This window comes from Arachis hypogaea, chromosome 14 (genome assembly GCF_003086295.3).
Source record: "Arachis hypogaea cultivar Tifrunner chromosome 14, arahy.Tifrunner.gnm2.J5K5, whole genome shotgun sequence".
NCBI lineage: Eukaryota > Viridiplantae > Streptophyta > Magnoliopsida > Fabales > Fabaceae > Arachis > Arachis hypogaea.
This window is the reverse complement of record NC_092049.1, coordinates 136,290,258-136,311,742: the sequence shown is the minus strand read 5'-3', so window position 1 is coordinate 136,311,742 and position 21,485 is coordinate 136,290,258. Positions and strand designations below refer to the sequence as shown.

General features: G+C 31.0%; 1 protein-coding gene across 8 annotated transcripts; it reads right to left on the bottom strand.

Annotated features, from left to right (window-relative positions):
- Positions 1–5,046: 5,046 nt before the first annotated feature.
- Positions 5,047–19,895, bottom strand: LOC112744433 (inositol hexakisphosphate and diphosphoinositol-pentakisphosphate kinase VIP2). 8 transcript variants are annotated; one of them, XM_072215493.1, is made up of 31 exons: positions 19,406–19,781; positions 19,251–19,310; positions 18,924–18,970; positions 18,175–18,709; positions 18,004–18,087; positions 17,578–17,641; positions 16,617–16,770; positions 16,045–16,115; positions 15,661–15,765; positions 15,454–15,546; positions 14,574–14,648; positions 14,047–14,132; positions 13,339–13,545; positions 13,154–13,253; positions 12,994–13,064; positions 12,429–12,507; positions 11,654–11,812; positions 11,479–11,521; positions 11,121–11,203; positions 10,886–10,948; positions 10,711–10,785; positions 9,892–10,017; positions 9,502–9,743; positions 8,858–8,902; positions 8,090–8,156; positions 7,687–7,758; positions 6,870–7,123; positions 6,740–6,797; positions 6,115–6,282; positions 5,861–5,935; positions 5,047–5,460 (listed from the first exon to the last, which is right to left on the bottom strand). In XM_072215493.1, exons 7-31 carry the CDS (start codon positions 16,759–16,761, stop codon positions 5,200–5,202), a joined length of 2,823 nt encoding a protein of 940 aa, XP_072071594.1. In that variant the 5' UTR covers positions 16,762–16,770; positions 17,578–17,641; positions 18,004–18,087; positions 18,175–18,709; positions 18,924–18,970; positions 19,251–19,310; positions 19,406–19,781; the 3' UTR covers positions 5,047–5,199. The 8 variants fall into 8 exon arrangements, with proteins under 8 accessions (XP_072071594.1, XP_072071596.1, XP_072071593.1 ...); XM_072215495.1 differs by having other exon boundaries at positions 5,047–5,457; positions 19,424–19,781; XM_072215492.1 differs by having other exon boundaries at positions 19,424–19,772.
- Positions 19,896–21,485: the final 1,590 nt, after the last annotated feature.

Below are 21,485 nucleotides of genomic sequence, written 5' to 3'. Positions count from 1 at the left end.
TTACGGTTTATTGTTTGTATTTTAAGTGTTATATTATTATGCTGTTATTTATAATTTATTAATAATGAATTACTCAATTGATATTTATTTTATATATATATATATATATAAAACAGTTTTTTATATAGTTTAAAACAATTTTTTATATGTATATTCTATTTTGATTTTGTTATTGAATTGATTTACATTGAACTTTTTTAATTTCTTATGAAACACGTGTTTGTCAATTATTTAAAAGCTTAGCTTTTCAGTTATGTTTTTGTTAAGAATATTTTTTTAAACTGATTATCCAAATTAGTTTTCAAAGGTTTTAAAAACGAATATTTTAGTTTTTAGAAAATATTTATACACAAGAATATCTCAATATTTTACTTTGACAGATAAATTAATCTTCAGTTTATTTTTTGACACAGTTACTCAAATCAGTTCCAAAAATTTTAAAAGTAAACATTTTAGTTATTCCTAAATCCTTGATTAGCGTTTACTTTGATTAGCTTAGCGATTGAAATTCAAAGATTTATCATTTGAAAATAAGAATTTGTATCTTTTTTTATTACTTTTTATATAATTTAGGATATAACTTTAAATAATTAGTCTTTTTATTTATTAAGATATATGATTTAATATGCTAATAAGCATTGCTCAAAAATATTTATTATTATATAATTGTACACTTCCAATTTTAATTTTTACGTTTGAAAAGTTATACATAATTTTTATTAATTTATAATATTTTTATTATTTTAATAATTTTGTAGATAAATCATTTGTGTTGTCAATATGATTTAGTTAATTCACTAAATCTAATTTTCATAGTGTAAATATTATTCATTCAATATTCTTTAGAAAAATTATTTATATCACCGAATTCAGTTTTTATGGTACACTTAATATTTATATTTTTTTTACAAACATTATATAAATTAGTGTTTATGGTATATTAATTTAATATATAAGTATATAATGTTAATTTTTTACTATTAGAATATATAAATAATAATTAAATATACTAAGAAATAAGTCTTATTATTATTTATGGTGGTTAGCTTAGCCATATAAATTTTAAAATTCACTCGTTAAGAGCAAGGATTTGTATAATTATTTATTATTTCATATATTTTTAGTTTTTTTAAGCTCATACGATTTCTAATTGTAATATATTTTTCACAAGTAGTTATTACGACTTAGTTTTTAGTTATTCTTAAATTCTTGGTTAGGGTTTATAGTGGTTAGCTCGCTTAGCAATAAAAACTCAAGGATTCACCATTTGAAACCAATAATTTGTATCATTTTTTATTACTTTCTATATAATTTAGGATATAACTATAAATAATTAGTCTTTTATTTATTAGTATATATATTTTTATATACTAGGAAGCATCACTCAAAAATATTTAGTATTACATAGTTGTACAATTTAAATTTTAATTGTTCAGTTTAAAAAGTTATAGATAATTTTATTAATTTATAATATTTTTATTATATTAATAATTTTGTAGATAAATCATTTGTGTTGTTAATATGATTTACTTAATTTTTTTAACTAAATCACTAAATTCAATTTTCATAGTATAAATGTTATTTGTATTTTTTTCAAACATTATATACATTAGTATTTACGGTATATTAACTTAAAATATAAATATAAAATGTTAATTTTTTTTTATCAATAGGGTATCTGGGTATGTAATTAAAAATTAAATATAATAAGAAGCATGTCTTACTAGCAATAGCATTACGTAGCTTAACGATAAAAGTTTTGTATTCATCAATTAAGAATAAAGGTTTGTATAATTCTTTTATTGCTTTGTATACGTATGTTTTTTCAACTTTATTATTTCTCACAAATTACGTCTTTAATTTTTAGTTATTTTGTGATAATTGTTTTTATTTTTTAATTAGCATTGTACTTTTAAATTATTATTATTAGTTGTCAAGCATGAATTTTTTCCCTTATTTATTTAGTTTTATGTTAAAGGATTAAAAATATATTTTCCTATTATTTTATATATTTTTAACTAATCTAACTCTTAGAATATTTAATAGTATTTGAACTTTTTAACTCTTATCATCTGTTTTATATTTTGTTATCATTGAATATAATTGTTCTGGTGGTCAAAATCAATCTTTATTTTGATTTTCTATTAAAGTATTTGTCCCTTAAACTTTATTCTTTTTTTTATGTCATTTCTTAATTTATTCTAAATATCTTAACCAAGTATATATATATATATATATATATAAAATCTTTGTGACGAAATTTTTTTCTTAATAATTAAAATGCATTATTTTCTGTTTATTTTTTGTTTTTTTCATTTTGGATTATGATATCTATAATATTTTAGTTTTCGTTTAAATAAAAACTTGAAAATATTAGCTTTCCAGTTATGCTTTTAAATTTTTTTTTTTAATATTCTGATGGATGGCTTTGTCTAAATACATTTTTTATTACTTAATTTATTAATGTCATTTTTTTTTATTTAAGAATTTTGACTTAATTTCAACCCATTATTTTTTCCATTTTTCTTTAGTTTTGCATTCTTCAGTTTATCATATTAGTCTTTACCTTCCGTCAATAGTTGATAAAAAGTGTGACTATCTCCAACTATTTTACTTTATTTTTTGCAAATGATCAAAATGGTCTTAGCTTTATTTTTTTAAACATTAAATAATATTCATTAAAATAAATTATAGCTTTGAATTAGTATGTGATTTGAATTACAGGATTAAACTAGTATTTCTTAGTCACCAAAAAAAACTAGTATTTCTTAGGCTCTGTTTGGTTAATGAGTGAAAGTAAATAAGATATAAATATAGATACACAAATAGAAGTAGACATAACTATAGACAATTTTTTTTATTTATTTGATAAATAATATACAATACAATACACAAATCACAATTATATTAAAATGTTAATATTATTCTTCTCTTTCACTTCAATTTGTTATTTTTTTTAAGATTAGCGCAGTTCAAGTAACAAAACCTAGATATAGATTATTATTAAAAAAAATTAAAAATAAAAATAAAAGAAAAGAGAAAAATTATGGAAGCAACTTCTACAAAGAAATGATGGTGGTGATGTCTTCTTTTTTAGAGAAAGACTAGATTTGTAAGAAGATGACATGAAAAACACCGTAAATAGCTTAAATACTGGAGGGGGGAGAAGGAGGGAGGAAGAGAGAGTTGTCATGGGAGAGAAGCAAAAGACACCAGTGAAGGAGAAGGGAACAGTTGGAGGAAGAAAGATAGATTTGGAAAATTCACAAAATATTAAATATAAAAATGAATAAAAAATTTGTGTCTAATATAAAAAATTTTTGTCTCAACTTTTCAAAGGAATTTTTTAATAATAAAATAAAAAAAATTATATTTCTCCAAATATAATTTTTGGATTTTAATTTTTAAAATATGATTTTTTTTTTGGCATTTAAGCAACTTTGCCGGACTCGGCGAACTCTATAAAAATTGGTAAGTTCGTCTAACATCTGGCGAACCCTCGGCGAATTTCCTTTATAGAGTTCGCCTAACTCCCGGCAAACTCCCTTTTAAGTTTTTTGAATTCCACATTTTTAATCCATTATCATCATCTCCAAATAGTATATAGATCTACAAACAATATATAGGAGTACACAAAAATACACGGAGAACAAGCATGACTTCTTCAAGAATTTTTTAACAACGACAAACATTGTTATCGTCTCTAAAAATTACACCGGAATAAACCATATTTGACAAAAAAAAAATTTTAATTATAAATTAAAAAAAATAATTATTTTCCAAAAATAATCTATAGTTAACAATTTAACAATCCTTGTTATTTTTGGAAAATAGTTTTTTTTTTAAATTTATAATTAAAAAAATTCTTGTTAAATATGGCTTATTTCGGTGTACCTATGTATTTTTAGAGACAATAACAATGATTGCCATTGTTAAATATGACTTATTTTTTTAATTTATAATTAAAAAAAATTCTTGAAAAAACTGTGCTTATTATCCGTGTATTTTTGTATATTCCTATGTACTGTTTATAGATCTATATACTGTTTGGAGATGATGATAATAGATTAAAAATACAAAATTCAAAAAACTTAAAAAGAGTTTGCCGGAATTAGACGAACTCTATAAAATTTAAAAAGTTCGTCGGGAGGTTAAGTGAACTTGTCAATTTTTATAGTGAACTTGTTTAAATTAAAAAAAAAATCGTATTTTAGAAGTTAAAGTCCAAAAATAATTTTTAAAGAAAGGATTTTTTTAATTTTATTATTGAAAAAAATATCTACTTTCTAAAGAGACACAAAATATACGTCTATTATGTGCGGCTAAAATTTTTATATATGGATAATTTTAATGTGAAATGCAAAAATATTTGATGATTTTGGTGTTCTACAGGGTTGTGGTAGTAGTACAAAACGTCACTGACGTTTTGCAATAAAATTTTTTTTTTAATCATCAAAGAACAAAACGTCACTAACGTTTTGTAATAAAAAATATTATTTTAATTATTAAAACACAAAACATTACTGACGTTTTATTAGAAAAATATTATTTTAATTGAAGAAACACAAAACGTCATTGACGTTTTGTAAATGGCCATAGTTGTGTTCAACACACAGTTTAATTCATGATGAAGGATTTCACCTCTAATAATACAATATTAAAAAGAAAAAGTTCATTATGTGCAACCGTATATCACCGTGTCCTTTAAAAAATGGCGTGTTTTCAACGTAGATGTGTGCCACCATATTTATATATTAAATAGACAAACTCACTAACCAAACACGATATTATACTGAGGCTTCAAATTGGTGATAATTAAAATAACACTTCATAAAGAAAACAGTAATCGATTTGACATAATCACACATCGTACAATTTTGAAAGACGGTCGTATTCTAGTTTTCCCTCTATACTTGCTTCAGAAGAATTGGGTAAATTATTAGTTAGTGCTTGGATAAATTTGTTCTCCTTACGCTAGTTGCTTCCTATTTTGTCGAGAAGAAAGTAATAGAACCTTGGGTGGAAAAAAGAAAAGGACACCATGCGTGCTTTCTACCAACATTCGTTAAAGGGATGTGATATGCTCCAAAATTTTTTCCAGGCAAGGCAAAGCTTGCTTCGTTTTTTCCAGAAGTTTTATATTTACAAGAAACACAAGGCAGGAAGACCCTAACTTGTAGAAATGGAAGTCTGAATTAACTATTTCCCATTAGTATTGGCATGCTTATGGAAAGGCCAAAGATTTACCAGACGCTCGAGCACACTTTTCGAGAAATAGCCAGAGAATCCGGCAGGTGTTGTTGGCGGAGGAAAGTCTTCTGCAGGCATAGCAAATGGATGAATCATCATTTCCATCTTTTCAAATGTGAGGTATGATCCTATTTCTTGAAGCCTTTCAGGACCCATAATAGGCAGTGTGTGCTCCTGGTGCAACGAAGCAGCCTCACTATCGTTCTTCTGCTGACCATGCATGTAGCATGACACAAATTAGCAAAAGAGGAAAAGAAATTCAACGTTCAAAATCAGCAGCATATTCAATGGTATTCCTCATGAAAAGTTGTTAATAGACCTTATAATATGAACAAATCTAACTACTTCCAACAAGTGAATTAATTGCAAATTCCTACATGTTACTGGCAGCAAGTCAAAAAACAATTATATTTGGTATTTTACTTGATTAAGGAAAATAATTAAACAGTTGACTTCGTCGAAGGTTCAAGCTAATGTAACACTACAATATTCTGAAGCCTAATGGATATTGAGCTGAATTTCAATTTCATACCAAGAAATGCAAAGTGAGTAGAACTAGAACCCCAGTTTGGATTTCTTACGGAAAACTATATAAATTGGATATCATTACCTCCAACGGCGATAAATCAGCACCCCGGCTGAAGGTCAGCTCTATGCGGAACCTTTTTGGATCTTCTAGATCGACCTGCATTTAAAAGTCAAAAGTGGATCAACTACTTTCTTAATTAGACAGACAGGGTTTTCTCCAAGACCACCTTTTTGAACAAATGGAAAAAAGAATAAAGAAACCCGTATGATGTAGAACACTTGGGAACCCTATAACATGCTAAAGATGTTGATTGGGAAATGGCAAAAATAACTGACCTCTGTGTTCTCAAACATTCTCAGCACAATGTAACTCATGTAGTCCAGCTCCTTTGTTTTATATAGGCGGTCTAGAGCATTATGACAAACAAGGCTCTCTTCTTCTTGAAGAGATTCATCCAAATTACAATATCGAAGAACATTCATGAGAGAATGGATATGTGATTCCTGTCAAAAAAGGGGGAGGTGGAAATTATTAAGGATGTGTGTGGTTCAAGCATTACTTTGTTACAAAGATTCCATTCCCATGGGAATTAAATATACCCAAGGGGAAGGTGGGAATTGAAATGATGGTATTTTGATTCTCTGGAATCAAATTTGCTTGGGAATAGCTTTTCAAACTTTGAACCAAACATGAGCATATGATATTCCCATCTTAAAATTCCTAAGAATTATTTATAATTCCCCCAACCACACACACCCTAAGAGAAATAAATGTCAACAATTTTTTTTTAAACTTTCTGTTTAATGCATCTTATTTATACTTTAGTGTTCAATACAAGTTGACTAGTTAAATTTAAAATTTGTTTTCACGTATGAGGTCTGTGTAGATACAATACAATTAACCACTCCAAAGGACTTTTTGGTTATATTAACAGATTGGAAAATGAGATGTGATACTCACAGAAGTGAAGTATAGGCGTGTTCGCACATGGCGTTCAGGAGTCTTCACATTTGCATACCTAATGGAAAATAAAAGATTATTAGAATACAACTTAAAAATTTACCAAATCAAATGAAGACCAGATACTTACTTTGGATCTAAACGATATTTGGTCTCCTTATCATCATCGTCGTCTTGATCCATTGATATATCACTGAAAGTGCTTGATTTTCTGGCCATTTCACCATTCTTATGATGTTTTGACTTGGCCTCTGTATCTTCCTTCTCAGTTTTCATCGCCGATGTATCATTGTCTTGGTTACTCTTTAATTCAGCAACACTGATAGCTTCCTCCCGAGTATTCCTCATATCAATTAAAATTTTACCCAATAATCGACGAGCAATCTGAGTTAAGACAGCGTAAACAATTGAAACAAGGTAATCAGGAGGCTACAGTTACAAGAACATAGGGGTAATGCATTGGATTACAGTACTGCATGTTCAATATGAAACTCCAATATAAAGATGTATAAATAGTTTTAATCTGTCGTACAGTTTATTATGTTTGGTTATTGCCTTATATGTAATATAGCTATTGCCCAAAAGGCCAAAATGATACTTTATTTTTCCTAAAAGTGAGCATGTTTTATGACTGTTCTTATCAAATGTAGAGTGTTATATAACTGAGCATCTAATGTCACATTGAAAACTGAGTTGCTGTATCCACAAGGCTTGTTTTGGTTGTTGCATGTTTATATATGTCTGTCATGAACTATCAACAGACGATGAATTATTCATGACATCTGTAAATCTCATGTTTATTATAGTCGGTCAAATCTTCTATCACTGTTTAAGAATAGAATGTTAAATAACTGAATCAAAACTTTGGTATAGGCACGGCAGGGAAAATGTTCACATATATTTAACATGAGAAGAAATTTGCAAGATTCCTTAAAGCAGGAATTTACCTCTGAACCGATCTTCAGCTTCTGCTTTGGATTAATTCCATATTCATTTGGAATTACACCATCAGCAAGTGCCTGCAAATAAGATGTCAGAGCGATCAGGAAAGTTAACAGACCGAGTTCAAAGTTGATTAATATATGAACAACGGAGCAATATAAAATGTAAGGGCTTTATTTCTGCAGAGGAATACTTGACTCTTAAGTTTTTTAACATATAGAGTTTCTCCCAACGTTAAAAAGGAAAACACTGTACTCTGTTCTATGAAAAATTTTTGCTGAGTGAAAGTCACGCACTATGCTGCCTTTTACATGTAAGACTATCAGCGACGCTACCAGCATGCAATTTATACAAAAACCAGTGATATGTAAACATGAGCAGAGGTTACCCAAACATTATACTGCATACCTGAGCAACTCTAAATAGCTCGTCCAGTCCCTCTAGATTAAGATGCGCATTGTGCAATAGATCATATCTGCAATGTGGAAGCCAGCATTAACTTCTTAGAGAATAAATGAAGCTATATAATTTATGATATTGCCAATTTTTCATTTTAAATTCATATTTGACTCCTATGCATATTTGATGTGCACACTTATGAAATAGGGTTGGAATTGCTTGTCCAATGATAAATTAATAGTCAACAATTAAATCAGCCTCAACAAACTGTAGGAGGGTCTTCTAAAGGTTGCAGTCTAATCACAACTCAGAGATCAAAATATACACACAAAAACTTGAAACACAAACATAAAACTGGATGGACGATCACTAGAACAGATCAGACATGAAAAACAGAACAGTTGGGATTGGAAGAAGGAAAGTGACAGAGAGGAACAAAGAGAACAGGAAAAAAAATAAGGAAGCCTATGGTTTATGGTAACCATCACATTGAAAATAATATTATGGCCAATGAGAACCCTTTACATTATAGAAAATAGTTCAGGTGAAGGGGTGAATGAAACAGAAAATTAAACTACAGATATAACATTTTTACAGCCATCAGGAGAGGAAAGACTCTGCATTTCATGATCTTTAACAAGATCTCCATAATTGTTACCATAAAAAGAAAAGAAACAAAACAAAACAAAAACTCCATAATTGTTTTCTGCATAAAGATATGTAGCGATTGAAAAGATCAATCGAGTTATAATACAAACATAAGATAAGATAACTTACTTGCATGAATCATAGACATCAGGAATTTGGGTGATGTCAAAGCGCCTGTGCAATTAACAGGCCATTAGTGTACAACATTCAACATAAGGCAAAACAGTTCAACTAGGGAGACAACATTTTTTAGCCAATAAACTACAAGTACACAGAAGAGACCAATACACCGTACACGTAATGCATACAAAATTCATGATAGTTTTGAGAGTGAAATCATCACTGGAAAATGCTAAATCGAAACAAATAATAGCATTTAAAATCATTTTAATTAGAATAAAGGAATTTACATATTCTTAAAACCTGAAGCATGTTTTTGCTTGTTTAACATATAAAGCAAACCATATTACTATCATTAAGAGACAAAAATTGGATTGGATGAGATGGGTTAACGGGAACAATTCCACCTATAGATTAAGGAAAGATAAAAACAGCATCCATATCACATTACAGAGGTAGGAAATGATTTTCACTCCACAAATAACTTTATCGTTTGAAGCATCTGATTGCCTTTACTCATTATCATTGAATGCATGTAATTAAACCAGTCAAATGTACTATTAACGGTACTTGCAAAAAAAATTTGCATTTCTAAATATATAGAAAAAAAAAAGTACAGAAAACATTAAACCAAAAAAATTCTAAGCACTTACTCCTTCCGTTCATTGTACAAGTCTCTTTCAAGTTTTTTCCACCGAGCATACATTAATAGAAACCCTTCACTACCACATGGTAATCCAGCTGCTATACGATCAACATCAATATTTGTCTTCCCAAGTGCTTTTGCTTGGTCATAAGGAGGAATTACATCGTACGAGCCTGCTTCTGTAAGTTTCTCATCTTCATCCTTAGCAAGTAGTCGTACTTGCTCGGTAACCTTCTTAGTCAATTCTACCTATTGAAGACAGATGCCGGGGAAATCAAGAAACTAAAAATGGCTGCATTTCGTAAGAAAAGTTTCACGTTCTATAAACAGCGAACAAAAAAGGAAGGAAAAAAAAAAAAGAAAGACGTTAAGGACAATGAAAGATAACAAATATTACCAACTTGGGAAGTAATTCTGAAGCATTGGGTGGCAATCCAGCTCCATCAGCCATCCAGGGAAATTCAGGTGATCCGTTGCTATGAATGGCCTTCGAACTAGAAGTAATGATTTCATTCAGACGGGCCTACCAAATATCCAATCATGATAATACGTGAAATAAAATGTATTAGTATAATAGAGTTCCTGATATTCTGTCATACCCAAATCTTAACTCGAATTTGTTAGTTATGGAGTATAGAAGCAAATGTATGAATTATGAACTGTACAGTTACCCTAATCCTCAACCTATAAAAAATTTAAAAGGATAAATCAATGATCCATCTGTCATTAACATCATATGCATACCACACAATATAGGAAACAAAACACTGCAGTCTGCTCCAAATGTCATTCCACTACATCTAAAAACGTATCATCTCCTTCAACAAATTCTACTGGCTATTGAAGAAAAAGGACTAGGCCAGTCTCAGTATTGGTTGCTAATGGTTAGAGCCCAGTGCTACTACTTTTCTCTTCCTCGCACATCATACAGGAAATAAGTTATAATGACCCTCTCTCCAAAAAAAAAAAAAATAACTTCCTGGATTTATCCGTACTCATTTGGCCTAATTATTATCATTTTTACTATTCCTTTACAAGTTGTCTATAGCTTTTGTTTTTTCAAAGCTCGATTGTTCTTGATTGAGGGTTATGCCAGTAAGATATATATATATATATATATAAAACAAAAAAAACAAAAAAAAAAAAAAACAAACATCGCAATGCCTGTAAGCGTCATAAAAGATAGAACAACAAAATAAATCACTGTATTACAAACCTTGGCTTCTTTCATTTCAATACTAGCATTGTCAAGCCCATCCAGCATGGAAGAGTCCTTGCTAACAAGGGAAACCTTTAAGATAACCATTTCAGTTAAATATATCTGACACAGAAAACTGTTCAACTGTTCTCTTTAAGGCTTTTTAAAAGAAAAAATGAAATAAGAAACAAACCAGGATTGGTGTTAGCTGTCCTTCTAGATCAAGAAGACCTTTTGCAAAAGCGGCTGCAGACATCTGTTAACACAGATCCAGTACATAATAACTCAAATTGTAGTATTTTAAGACGAATTATGCAAGTTAGCAACCACATAGAGACATCAAACATGAATAACAAGTGAAGAAGCTGCTCTTAAACGACTTAAGCATACTTTGGACTGGGGAAAGATGACTGCATCATTACCCATACCTGTACACGACCTTCATCAGAGCTATAAATCTTAAGATCATGGCGATATGTACTATGGAGGCGAAGCAGCCCTGTACCTTCTCCTGCCAATTTGAATTAAAAAATAAAATAAATAAATGAAAAACTTGATTTGCCTATTATACATGGTCCTGTCTATTGTGATAGACTCATAATGTCACAAGAAGAATGAAAGACCATGTTTGAAACATATTAACCTAAGTAAACCTAAGAAGCACCGATAGACCATTTGTTCCAATATAACAATTTTATTTGTGTGTGATATGCACATTTACAATCAATAGCTACAATTATTAGAGTATAAATTCCAGTATAATTGCCGAGTGGCAATATAATTTACCTGGATACATATTATTTCGAAAATATCTTCCTAGTTCTTCAGCCTGCAAAGAGGGCAAAAGTAAGAATAGATAATCAAGAAAACTTCATGGAAGATTAAACATGTCACATTGTTTGTAAATAATAGTGCTCCATTCAAACTTGAATGAGATTCTTTTTGTTTTATTAATCTGAACCTGCTTTCTTCCAGCATGTGTAAGAACACCGCCATATTTAAGAACCATTAGAGCTTCAACTGGTCGTTCTTCTTCACCTTCACCATTTCCTTTTGTGACTTTGACCCACTTTAGTGGCTTTAACTGAACTTTCCTATATATCCCAGAGAAATGTCCTCCCTGATATTGAGGAGCAAAACAAGAGGTGGGCAAATTTAGTATATGAAATAAGACATTTTGGTTAACAAGAAGAAGAAACCAAGATCACAACTGCAGTTATTCATGCTCTCAGAGTAGATTCAAGAGCATTATCTTTTTCCTGTGTTAGCAGTATGTTTGACACATCATAGCCAACAGAAGAGATCCCATATCATAAGCAACAAACTAAAATCATTCCATTTTCTCTGGGTCAACACACAGCGATATAATTTTGCAGATCATTAGCTCATGCAGGCAGGTTTTTATAGATCTCCATACCATATTCCTTGTGTACATCAATCATTAGCACAGCTAGGAAATTTACCCATGGTTCCCCATACTTATATGTGCGACTTAAATCAACAGCGCACAGGGATGGCTAGGGATTAGAAAGGATTACAAGGAAGTAGAGCAATGTATAAAAATTCATGCCGAACTAACTTCAATAAAAATCTCCCAAACTCAATCAATAGGAGGTACAAGTCAATGCAGCGTAGAATGAAAAGCTAAATTTAGGCTCAACAAAATTTGAAATTTAATTTTCAAGAATATAAATTTCAAATATTAGTCACTAGCAAAACTCAAGTTAGTTAACAACCTCCTCAAGAACTGCTTTAACTTGACGGAGCTTTTCAGCATGCTCAACTTCAGCCTCACTATCACTTTCCCGATCAGGCCTGAATGATAGTAACAGCCATAGTTATTTAAAAGTTAAAACCCTTGGTTATCTAAAATAATAAGCATATACTGATTATAAACCTAGAGTCTACAACTAACAAATTCCAAATAGAAATGACAAAGCACACATTCAACGAAAAAGAATTGGCCTGACAACTTTACTACTTTAGCAAGGTAAACTTTAGGAATCTGGGAATTTTTTCCTTGGGATGCAAAATGAAAAAGGAAATGCAGCTATCATCCCTTGTGAAGGAAACAAGAAAATCAATAAAAGCAAGTGAGTTTTATTTAAAACAAGCTATTCCAGTCCTTTTTTCATATTGAGGCCAATGGCACTTCCTATACAACATAAGGCAAATAACTACTTCCCCTAGCTGTCATGCATGTGTGCGAGAATGGTTTATACTGATATTTGATTAATTTTTGGTGTGAATGTGATATGGAGGTGCATGTCAATCAATGCTTAGGCCTATGCATGTGAGTACCTAACGCGAGGCACAAGAATGCGTGTGGCATCTAATAGATCTTGCAGCTGAACGGCACTTTTAAGTTTGGTCTGCAAACAAATACCATTAGATTGAAACAAAATTGATAACTTTCCCTCAATTAGAAAAACATTACAAAAGTATCAGAAAATAGTATTACTTCAGCTCTAGGTCGGCCTCCATTGTATTTCAACATCAAGTTCAGCAGCCTTTCCTCGGTAACTTTTAGCTTCACCTTCTGTTTAGGGGTTCTATCACCACTGCCAAGGGGCCAAAAGAGTACATAACAATACATGTGGTGCTTAACTAATTTAATAAAGGAGGGCGGAGGGTGTTAGAACATACTGGCGAATAACAGCAATTACACAACGTAATTCTTCAGATTGTCCAAAAGTCCCAATAATACCACTTCCCTGACGAGTAAGTCCCTCCGTCGGTTGGACCGGTTCATTTACTTTCCATGGCAAGGTTGGTGGAATTGCTGAAGAAAGATGAGGTGCTTTTGCATCTAAGAACATCTTTCGCAGAACACAGGCAGCATCATCATAATACCTTAATAAGCATCAAATGGAAACCGTATGACTGAAACAAGCAGTGCATGCTATTTTGAATATTGAAAGAAAAAATAGTTCGGCACGAAATTGACATAGCTTTCATAATTGGTAATGTTTTCCTTATTTATAAGCATCTCATTGAAGCAATGATTTCCATCAAACCCAAATTGACGAGAATTTTGCTTCACTGAAGCAATTCTACCATGTAGCAACTAAAGCATGAACAAGGCAAGTAATGCTATATCTAGTTAGAAAGAGTATTTATTTCATCTATGTAAGTTATTGCATGCCATCCATAGGGAAACTTCATTTTTCAAATAGCATCACAACCAGTCTATATCTTCAATAAAATTCCCAGCTCGGATATATAGTTCTTAGAGGAAAAGAGCTGGGCTACGATTTTCTGATTACTAGAAGCAAGTGTAAAGCTATTGGGAAAATTGAACCATGCTCCCATATTACAAGAATAATTGCGAAAAATCTAATTAGGGACCCATACTTGTATGAGTTTTTAACGAAGCTCCATCCATTGACATCACAAACATAGGAGCGTCCCTCACATCTCAAGAGGTCAAACCCGCAAACCTACAAGCAACAAGAATAATTTACAGCAGCAAACAAGGAGAAACAGACAAAAAAATATTTTCTTTTAAGCACAAAGACAGTCATTTCTTAAAACATTTGGATCTAGAACTTTTTTAGCTCATCAATAGTCGCCAAAAGAATTTAGAGGATATTTTTCAAGCTATTGATCAAACTTTCAACCAGAAAACAAATTAACTGCAAAATTGAAGAATTATAAAACACATATAACCATACAAACATATGCAACATTTACTAGCAGCTCTAGGATACAAAACATCAAAGCTTGAATACAATCAACACTTGCTAGGACCAACAATTCTACGAACTTTACCATCTAGAAACCAGAAATCCAATTCCAGTGAAAATTTCAGAAAAGAACCATACATGACAAGAACCACTTCCTCATTTTTAATAGTATGTTGCCACATTAAAAGAACATACCGCTTGCCTGAATGCAATGCAAACCTCTCTTGCCATTTGTTTCTCAGTAGGGGTTAATAACACTGGATACCTGACCTGCCAAGTGTAATAATAGACATAATTTAACAGCCTCTCATTGCATTGTATATGTTTGTTTCTTTTATTGATCAACCCAAATCCTATAACTAAGAAATCTTAATGTTCAGAAAATAAAAAAAAAAATATTATACATAACCTACAAAAAACAAGCAATTTAGGTAACCTTAAAATACGCATTAAGACTAAACAAGAGGTTGTCACACTTTGAAAGAGATGTGATAAAAGGATGTAGTAGAATACATAACATGCAGGAAGACAAGTTAAAAGAACAGAGCAATGAGAGAATAAACAAGAGAAAACAATAAAATGCATTCAATGTATCTACTCTAGAACATGATATAAGGGCTGCAATGCTGCAGAGAGGAGTTACAAACCTAATATGAAAGTAACATCCAAGAAATAACAAATGAGAATGGCTTTGCATTTTCAAAGGAACCTAAAAGTTAACCAAAAACATGAAATATGTAGGAATTACTAACCTTCTAACCTATTTATCTTAATTAGGGTTTACTCCTGTCTCAACTATATGTGTCATAGGGTTATAACATCAAGAAAGTATAGGATTCAATATCATATGTATCATCTTCTTGGCACTGGGTTTACACGTTGGGACCAATTGTGTTATTCCATAACATTACCACAAGGTACCCAACATGGACAGATCCACACTGCTTCGAAAGGAAAGATTAAACTATCTGGATTAACAAGCAACAAACCAGCGAAGACTCCAAGTTATAGCAAAATCATAAAAACAAAACAAATAGCTGGAAGAGGAGAGTAAGATGTTTAGCATGCTACTTACTTCCTTCCCATCAGGATTTCTCATAACGACACCATCAACAACTGGAGACTTCCTGGCTTCAGCATGAGCATACTCAGGGCCTACTGTATACACCTACAATCAATCATCAAAATTCTTGAAAGCCATAAGAATATAGACAAACACATGTCATAAACATCAAAATATGTTAATTTTCTTAAGAAAAAGGAAAACTAAAGCACTTCAAACCTTAACATCTGTCCCTCCAGTTGGCATGAATTCCTCATAAATATAGGAGCCTTCACGCCTCACTCTTCTCACCTCCGGCTGGAACTCACTAGAACGGTTGCCAACCTTAGATCATAGTATACCAGAAAAACAGAAACTAAGATGAGTAATATATTCAATCAAAAGGACATAAAAGTGGGTCGGATAAAGGTAGACATAGGTATAAGAAGACCCAAGTAAACTTCAGAAAATTATTATCAGAGATATAAATATAAAACACAGATATGATTTATTATACAAATGGCAGAGGTGGCAGTTTCAACATGTCCCTTGGAAAAAGAATGTCTTATACAATTATTTAATGTTTCTTAACTGGGAAGAGTAGCATCTCAGCGTAAAGCTTACCTTCCGAAATAATTTCTTCATGCCTCCACCAGCTGAACTGGGATAGTATATCATTATACTATGATTATCACCTTAACAAAAAAAAAGAGCGTTATAAAATTCAAGAAAAATTGTTTGCAACTTGTATATCAAGGAAAACAAACAGTAAGAGAGGACATTATGAGAACTGGGAAGCTTCATTACTTATCAGGAAGATTAATACTAATTAATTTTTCTTTTTTGATAAAAGAAAAAGATTAATACAATACCATTAGAAAGAACAGTCACAGGAATAACAATAGCATTGTAAAAGCATTATTGAGAATATAACTTCCACGATTTCCAAATATACGGCACAAAAAGAATAGTGGATTAGATAAATAGGCAATACATCATTAAATTTCAACTTCTGTGATCAGGTAACAGATTTTTATCCAGCCGCAACCAATTGAAAATATGGTACAACTAATGATGGTTTTATTTTATTTTATTTTTAAACAAAAAGGTTAAACCATAGAACACATTTATGTAAAGTCTGCGATTTTGGAAAAACATGAATAGTGAAGAATGAACAGTTTCAATTAATGGCTCACCATCAATAGGCTTCTCCACAAATGGCTTCCAAAATCGCATGCCATGAACTTCAACAAAATCCTCTTCCTCAACAAAGTAATCCAACTCTTGGTATGGCACTTCCCTATTAACAAGGGCATATCTTGGAACAGGGATTCCAAACATTTCAAGACGCTTGAACCAAAAGTTGAACATATTAATATCATCATAAAAAAAAAGAAACATAAATGATAAAGTTCTTTACTGTTGCACTGTAAATAACACAGTAACCAGACTCAAATTCCTTTTTTTTCCTTCTTTTTTTGTTTCCCTTTTCTTTATATACATCTTCAATGATAGATTTTGGAACAAACAACTTCTGTGGTATAAAATAAAGTACGTACTAACATCTTTTTTTTCCCAAAGGGAATTTCCCTCTCATAAGTTCAGAGACTACAATTCCCTGCGATAGTGTTTTCTATTGTTTGTTTTCATGCTCACAAAAAGGATCTCTTATCTTCTCATTTTCTTATGACTATCATCTTCATAAAAAAAAAAAGGCCAATGTCCACTCAGGCTCTTGGTGAACAAGTCAAAGAGTACAGCTTGTATATTTCAGAACCAATTTTCCTAAAAAAGCAATTCATAGGCCAATTTCACTTGTGCCAAGATTCAAATATTGCAAGTTTAATAGAAACATTATAAACAACAATCCCTGCCCAGTGCATGATTCGAAGAGGGGGGGAAAAAATAAATCAAACATATAGCTAAGTGATGTATATCTCTGGATTTTGATTGAACCAGCAAGAGCTATCAGTTCAAATCCAGTCATCCAGATAGCACATACCAAGATGTTCAAAGCTTACAGGAAATGAAGCTTCTTATATTTATTTTTTTTAATGTATATCCAAGAAGGCTCAATATACATGGAAATCTCATGGAACTTGAAAATAAAGCAAAAAGTACATAACTAGAAGAAATTAAGTAACTAATCCCTCCTACCTCGTATACTTTTCTTCGATCATGAAGAAGGTGTTGGGGCTCCAGTTCATTTACTAGAAAAGGTCTGGATCACAATGCACAAGTAGTTTTAAATCTGTAAACATTCTCCACCAACATTTGAAAAGAATAAAGAAAAAGGAGAATAACAAGAGAAGAAAAAAAATAGATTGATATGAAAAAGATTATTATACTGTGTGTGTACATCTTCAAGTTAGTAACCAATGTCTGAGAAGAAAACGATACAGCAATCTTATAACTATAACCAAACATGCAACAGAGAATAAGAAGACAAGAAATTGATAAAGAATTTCATAATCTACTGTGCTTATGCCCATGAAAAAAAAAGTGAAAAAAAAATAATATGCGAAGCAACATGGACTAATTACTCAAGACTAAAAAATATATTTGGTAAATAAACAAGCTTACTTTCTTAAAGCAGCATACGCCTCAGCCTTTTCGAGGGGATATCCAGAGGAATGGAAAGCAATCAAACAATCACATATTGGCCAACTGAAATAAGTCAAACAACGCAATATTTAAACTTAGTATGCAATCAGTGCAATTCAAAAAACAACAAATATTTCAGCAATAACTCACATGTCCCAAGTACAAATATGATTCACACATCGAAAAACATTTTTTTAGGTAGGGTGTCGATGACTATGCATTCTTTTCTTGATCTTTATTCCCTCCAACAGTATATACACAGCAAAAATGAAATGTAAAGGTATTTAATGAAAGTGCATTCACTTCCAAATTGGCCACTGCCAATGGAAAGGAATCTCATAAAAATAATAGTTTAAATGATAACTCCATATACTTTTCTTGATAGCCTTCCCTTTACTTTCTACTGTATTCCCTGATATACATATCTTCTAATATTCTTTCTTTTCTTCTTTTTTGTCCCCCTATTTTCCATCCTTAGGATGATCATCATTCAACATGGTTAGCATTTTCTTGTGCTCCATCCATGCATACAACTATTAAATCTTGTTAAAATCAGCCATAAATGCAGCATTAGGAAACATCAAGTACAAAATCCCTTCAATTAATTTTTTTCCTCCTCGGCATGACAGTTAGACATTTCCTGTACTTGAAAGATATTTCATGCCAGTGCCTATGTATATGTGTCCTGAAATAAGTTAAAATAACCAAGTGTCTACTGACAGATCACGAGCATCACAAAAAGAAATTGATTCCATATATTCATTGATTATTCAATGTACCGAAAAGATAAAAAAAAGTGACTTATACTCTGTGCAAAGGACGGCAAATCGTCCAATCACTATTTAGTTCTTCATACTGTAGATTCCAAAAACAAATCTAATTCGCGGTGTCAGTTATACCTCTCTATTGGATCTTCGAGGATGACCTTGTCTCCAAAATATATGACCTACGAATAATAAAAATAACAAAGTGAAAATAATAATAATTATAATAAAACAGAGACAGCAAAACAAATATAAGAGAAAATACAAAAAAAAGGGAGAAAACACAAAAATGACGGCGAAAAATGAAGGAAAAGGAAAACACGGGGCACATTATAATTTGAATAAGTAACAGAAGAAAGAACATGAACTCAGCTACTACCAGTAGATTCATGAACATTTCAAATCGAAATCAATGAGGATAACGCGACGTGAAGAAACGAAACATTTCAGTGATTCAACTACCTCAAATTCACCAAAGGCTCGTAATCTCTGAAGAATCTGCTCCATAGGCGCAGAGAAAACCTGCAATAGAAGAACAAAGCGGGAATCATTACATAGACTAGAGTCTCGTAGCTACTGAAGAAGAGTGGATCCAGCGTGAAAAAGAGAGAGTGAACCTCTGAGTCACATTTCACCTTCTTTTCCATCACGCAGACTCCAATCGTAATCTTCTTCTGCGGAACAACTACTTCATCGTCCTTCTCATCTGCCAACGCCATCGTCACCACTGCAAAACTCCGAAGAATAAGTAGACGCAGCAGCAGCTACTACTCGCAGCGGTTCAGTGACGGTTACAACCTTGACTCTACGGCGAAACCGTTAGAACTAACGAGATCGACGTCGTTACCGTTGAAGCTGCTGAGAGAGAGAGAGAGAGAGAGAGAGAGAGAGAGAGAAATGCGTAACAGATATTAGAGAACGTGAGAAACGGGTAGAAGCTCACGAGAACGATGTGAGAGAGAAGCAAAAGAAGAAGAAAAAATTGCGAAAAGTATTTAGCCGACTCGGATTGTGTTATTTATAGGTGAGTGAATTATGGAGAGAAGAAGATAAGCAGGTAACCGAAGCTAGCAGTCACAGCTCACAGGAAATGAAAATTATATTCATAATTAATGTGATCATTATTGCAACAATTATGTATACCAAAATAGTCAACAAAAATTAGTTATTAACTTATTATTAAAAAATATATATTAAAATATTAAATATATATTAAAAATAAATTAATAATACATATATTTATATATAATTACATAATAATTGATTTTAATATATAAATAATATTTTTGTTATTATAAGTTATATAATAATTTAATTATATTTATTTATAAATAAATATATGTGTAAAATTATTCATACCGTAATGCATTAAAATTAAATTTATTATAGAGTAAAGTATCGTTTTTTTCCCTAATGTTTGGGTAAGTCTTATTTGTGTCCCTAACATTTAAATCGTCCTATTTGTATCCTTAACGTTTATAAAAGTGATTCAATGTTATCCTACTATCAATTATACTAACAAATCAGATTATATTTTTTAATTATTCTTACGTGGATGTATTCATTCTCAATTAGGTCTTACTTGAATGTGTTCGATTTTAATATTATACCCACTATTTGTGTTTAAATTCAATTATGTCCTTAGAAAAATGAATTATGTAAATGTTGTAGGAATTAATTTCAACAGTTGATGAGCTATTTTTCGGAGTAGATCATCGATTCTATCTCAGACACTTATATTCTAACTTCAAAAAGAGATTTTAGATTTTTAAAACTCAAACTAAAGCACTCATGATGTGTAATTGACGGCGGATAACATTGAATCACTTTTACAAACGTTAGGGATACAAATAGAACGATTTAAACGTTAGGGATACAAATAAGATTTATCCTAAACGTTAGAGACAAAAATGATACTTTACTCTTTATTATATTATTGTAATTAGTGATATATTAATTGCATTGTATAATTACTTTAATTTGATTCGTTTACCATATATTGTATCTTTTATAAATGATAAATATATTTGACTATTTTTGTTCATATTGAATTAAAGTTATAATTTTTAAAATTATTCGATATTTCATTAATGATATAGGCAAGGTGTTATATTTTTACAGTTAAAGTGATGATACTTTCTGTCTTCTTGGATATTTACCCCTAACCGCAACATTCCTGATTATTAATATTAACGTTTTCAAAAAAGTAACATGTACAATAATCCTTAAATAATAATCAATATAATGTTTATTTAAAATTTTATAGTAGTATCTTAATTATAATTCACTAAATAATAATATTATTCTTATTTTGATAATATCCATTTTTTAAAAAAAAGGATAAGACTAATGTGAACCAAACATTATCTTTTTCCCAAACATATACATGACGTTTGGTAATAAAAATGAAATTAAAATAACATTGAGTGTGTATGCGGCTTGATGTGAAAAATGGACATTTTGGAGGGATTCTGGAATATACAACGGAAATTAAAAAGTGGGGTTCAAACTTTTATCTTGGGAGAAGAGAGGTGGGAAAAAAGGTTCCAAGTTGAACTTGGATTTGGTGTTTTTCGTAAGAAATTCTCTCTGAGGAAGAATCCAAGTGGTACCAACTTTAGGGTATTTGTGTTGTTACTTTCCGAGTCACTATCATGCTAACGTGACACTGTTGATAATATATTATGAGGTTATGGT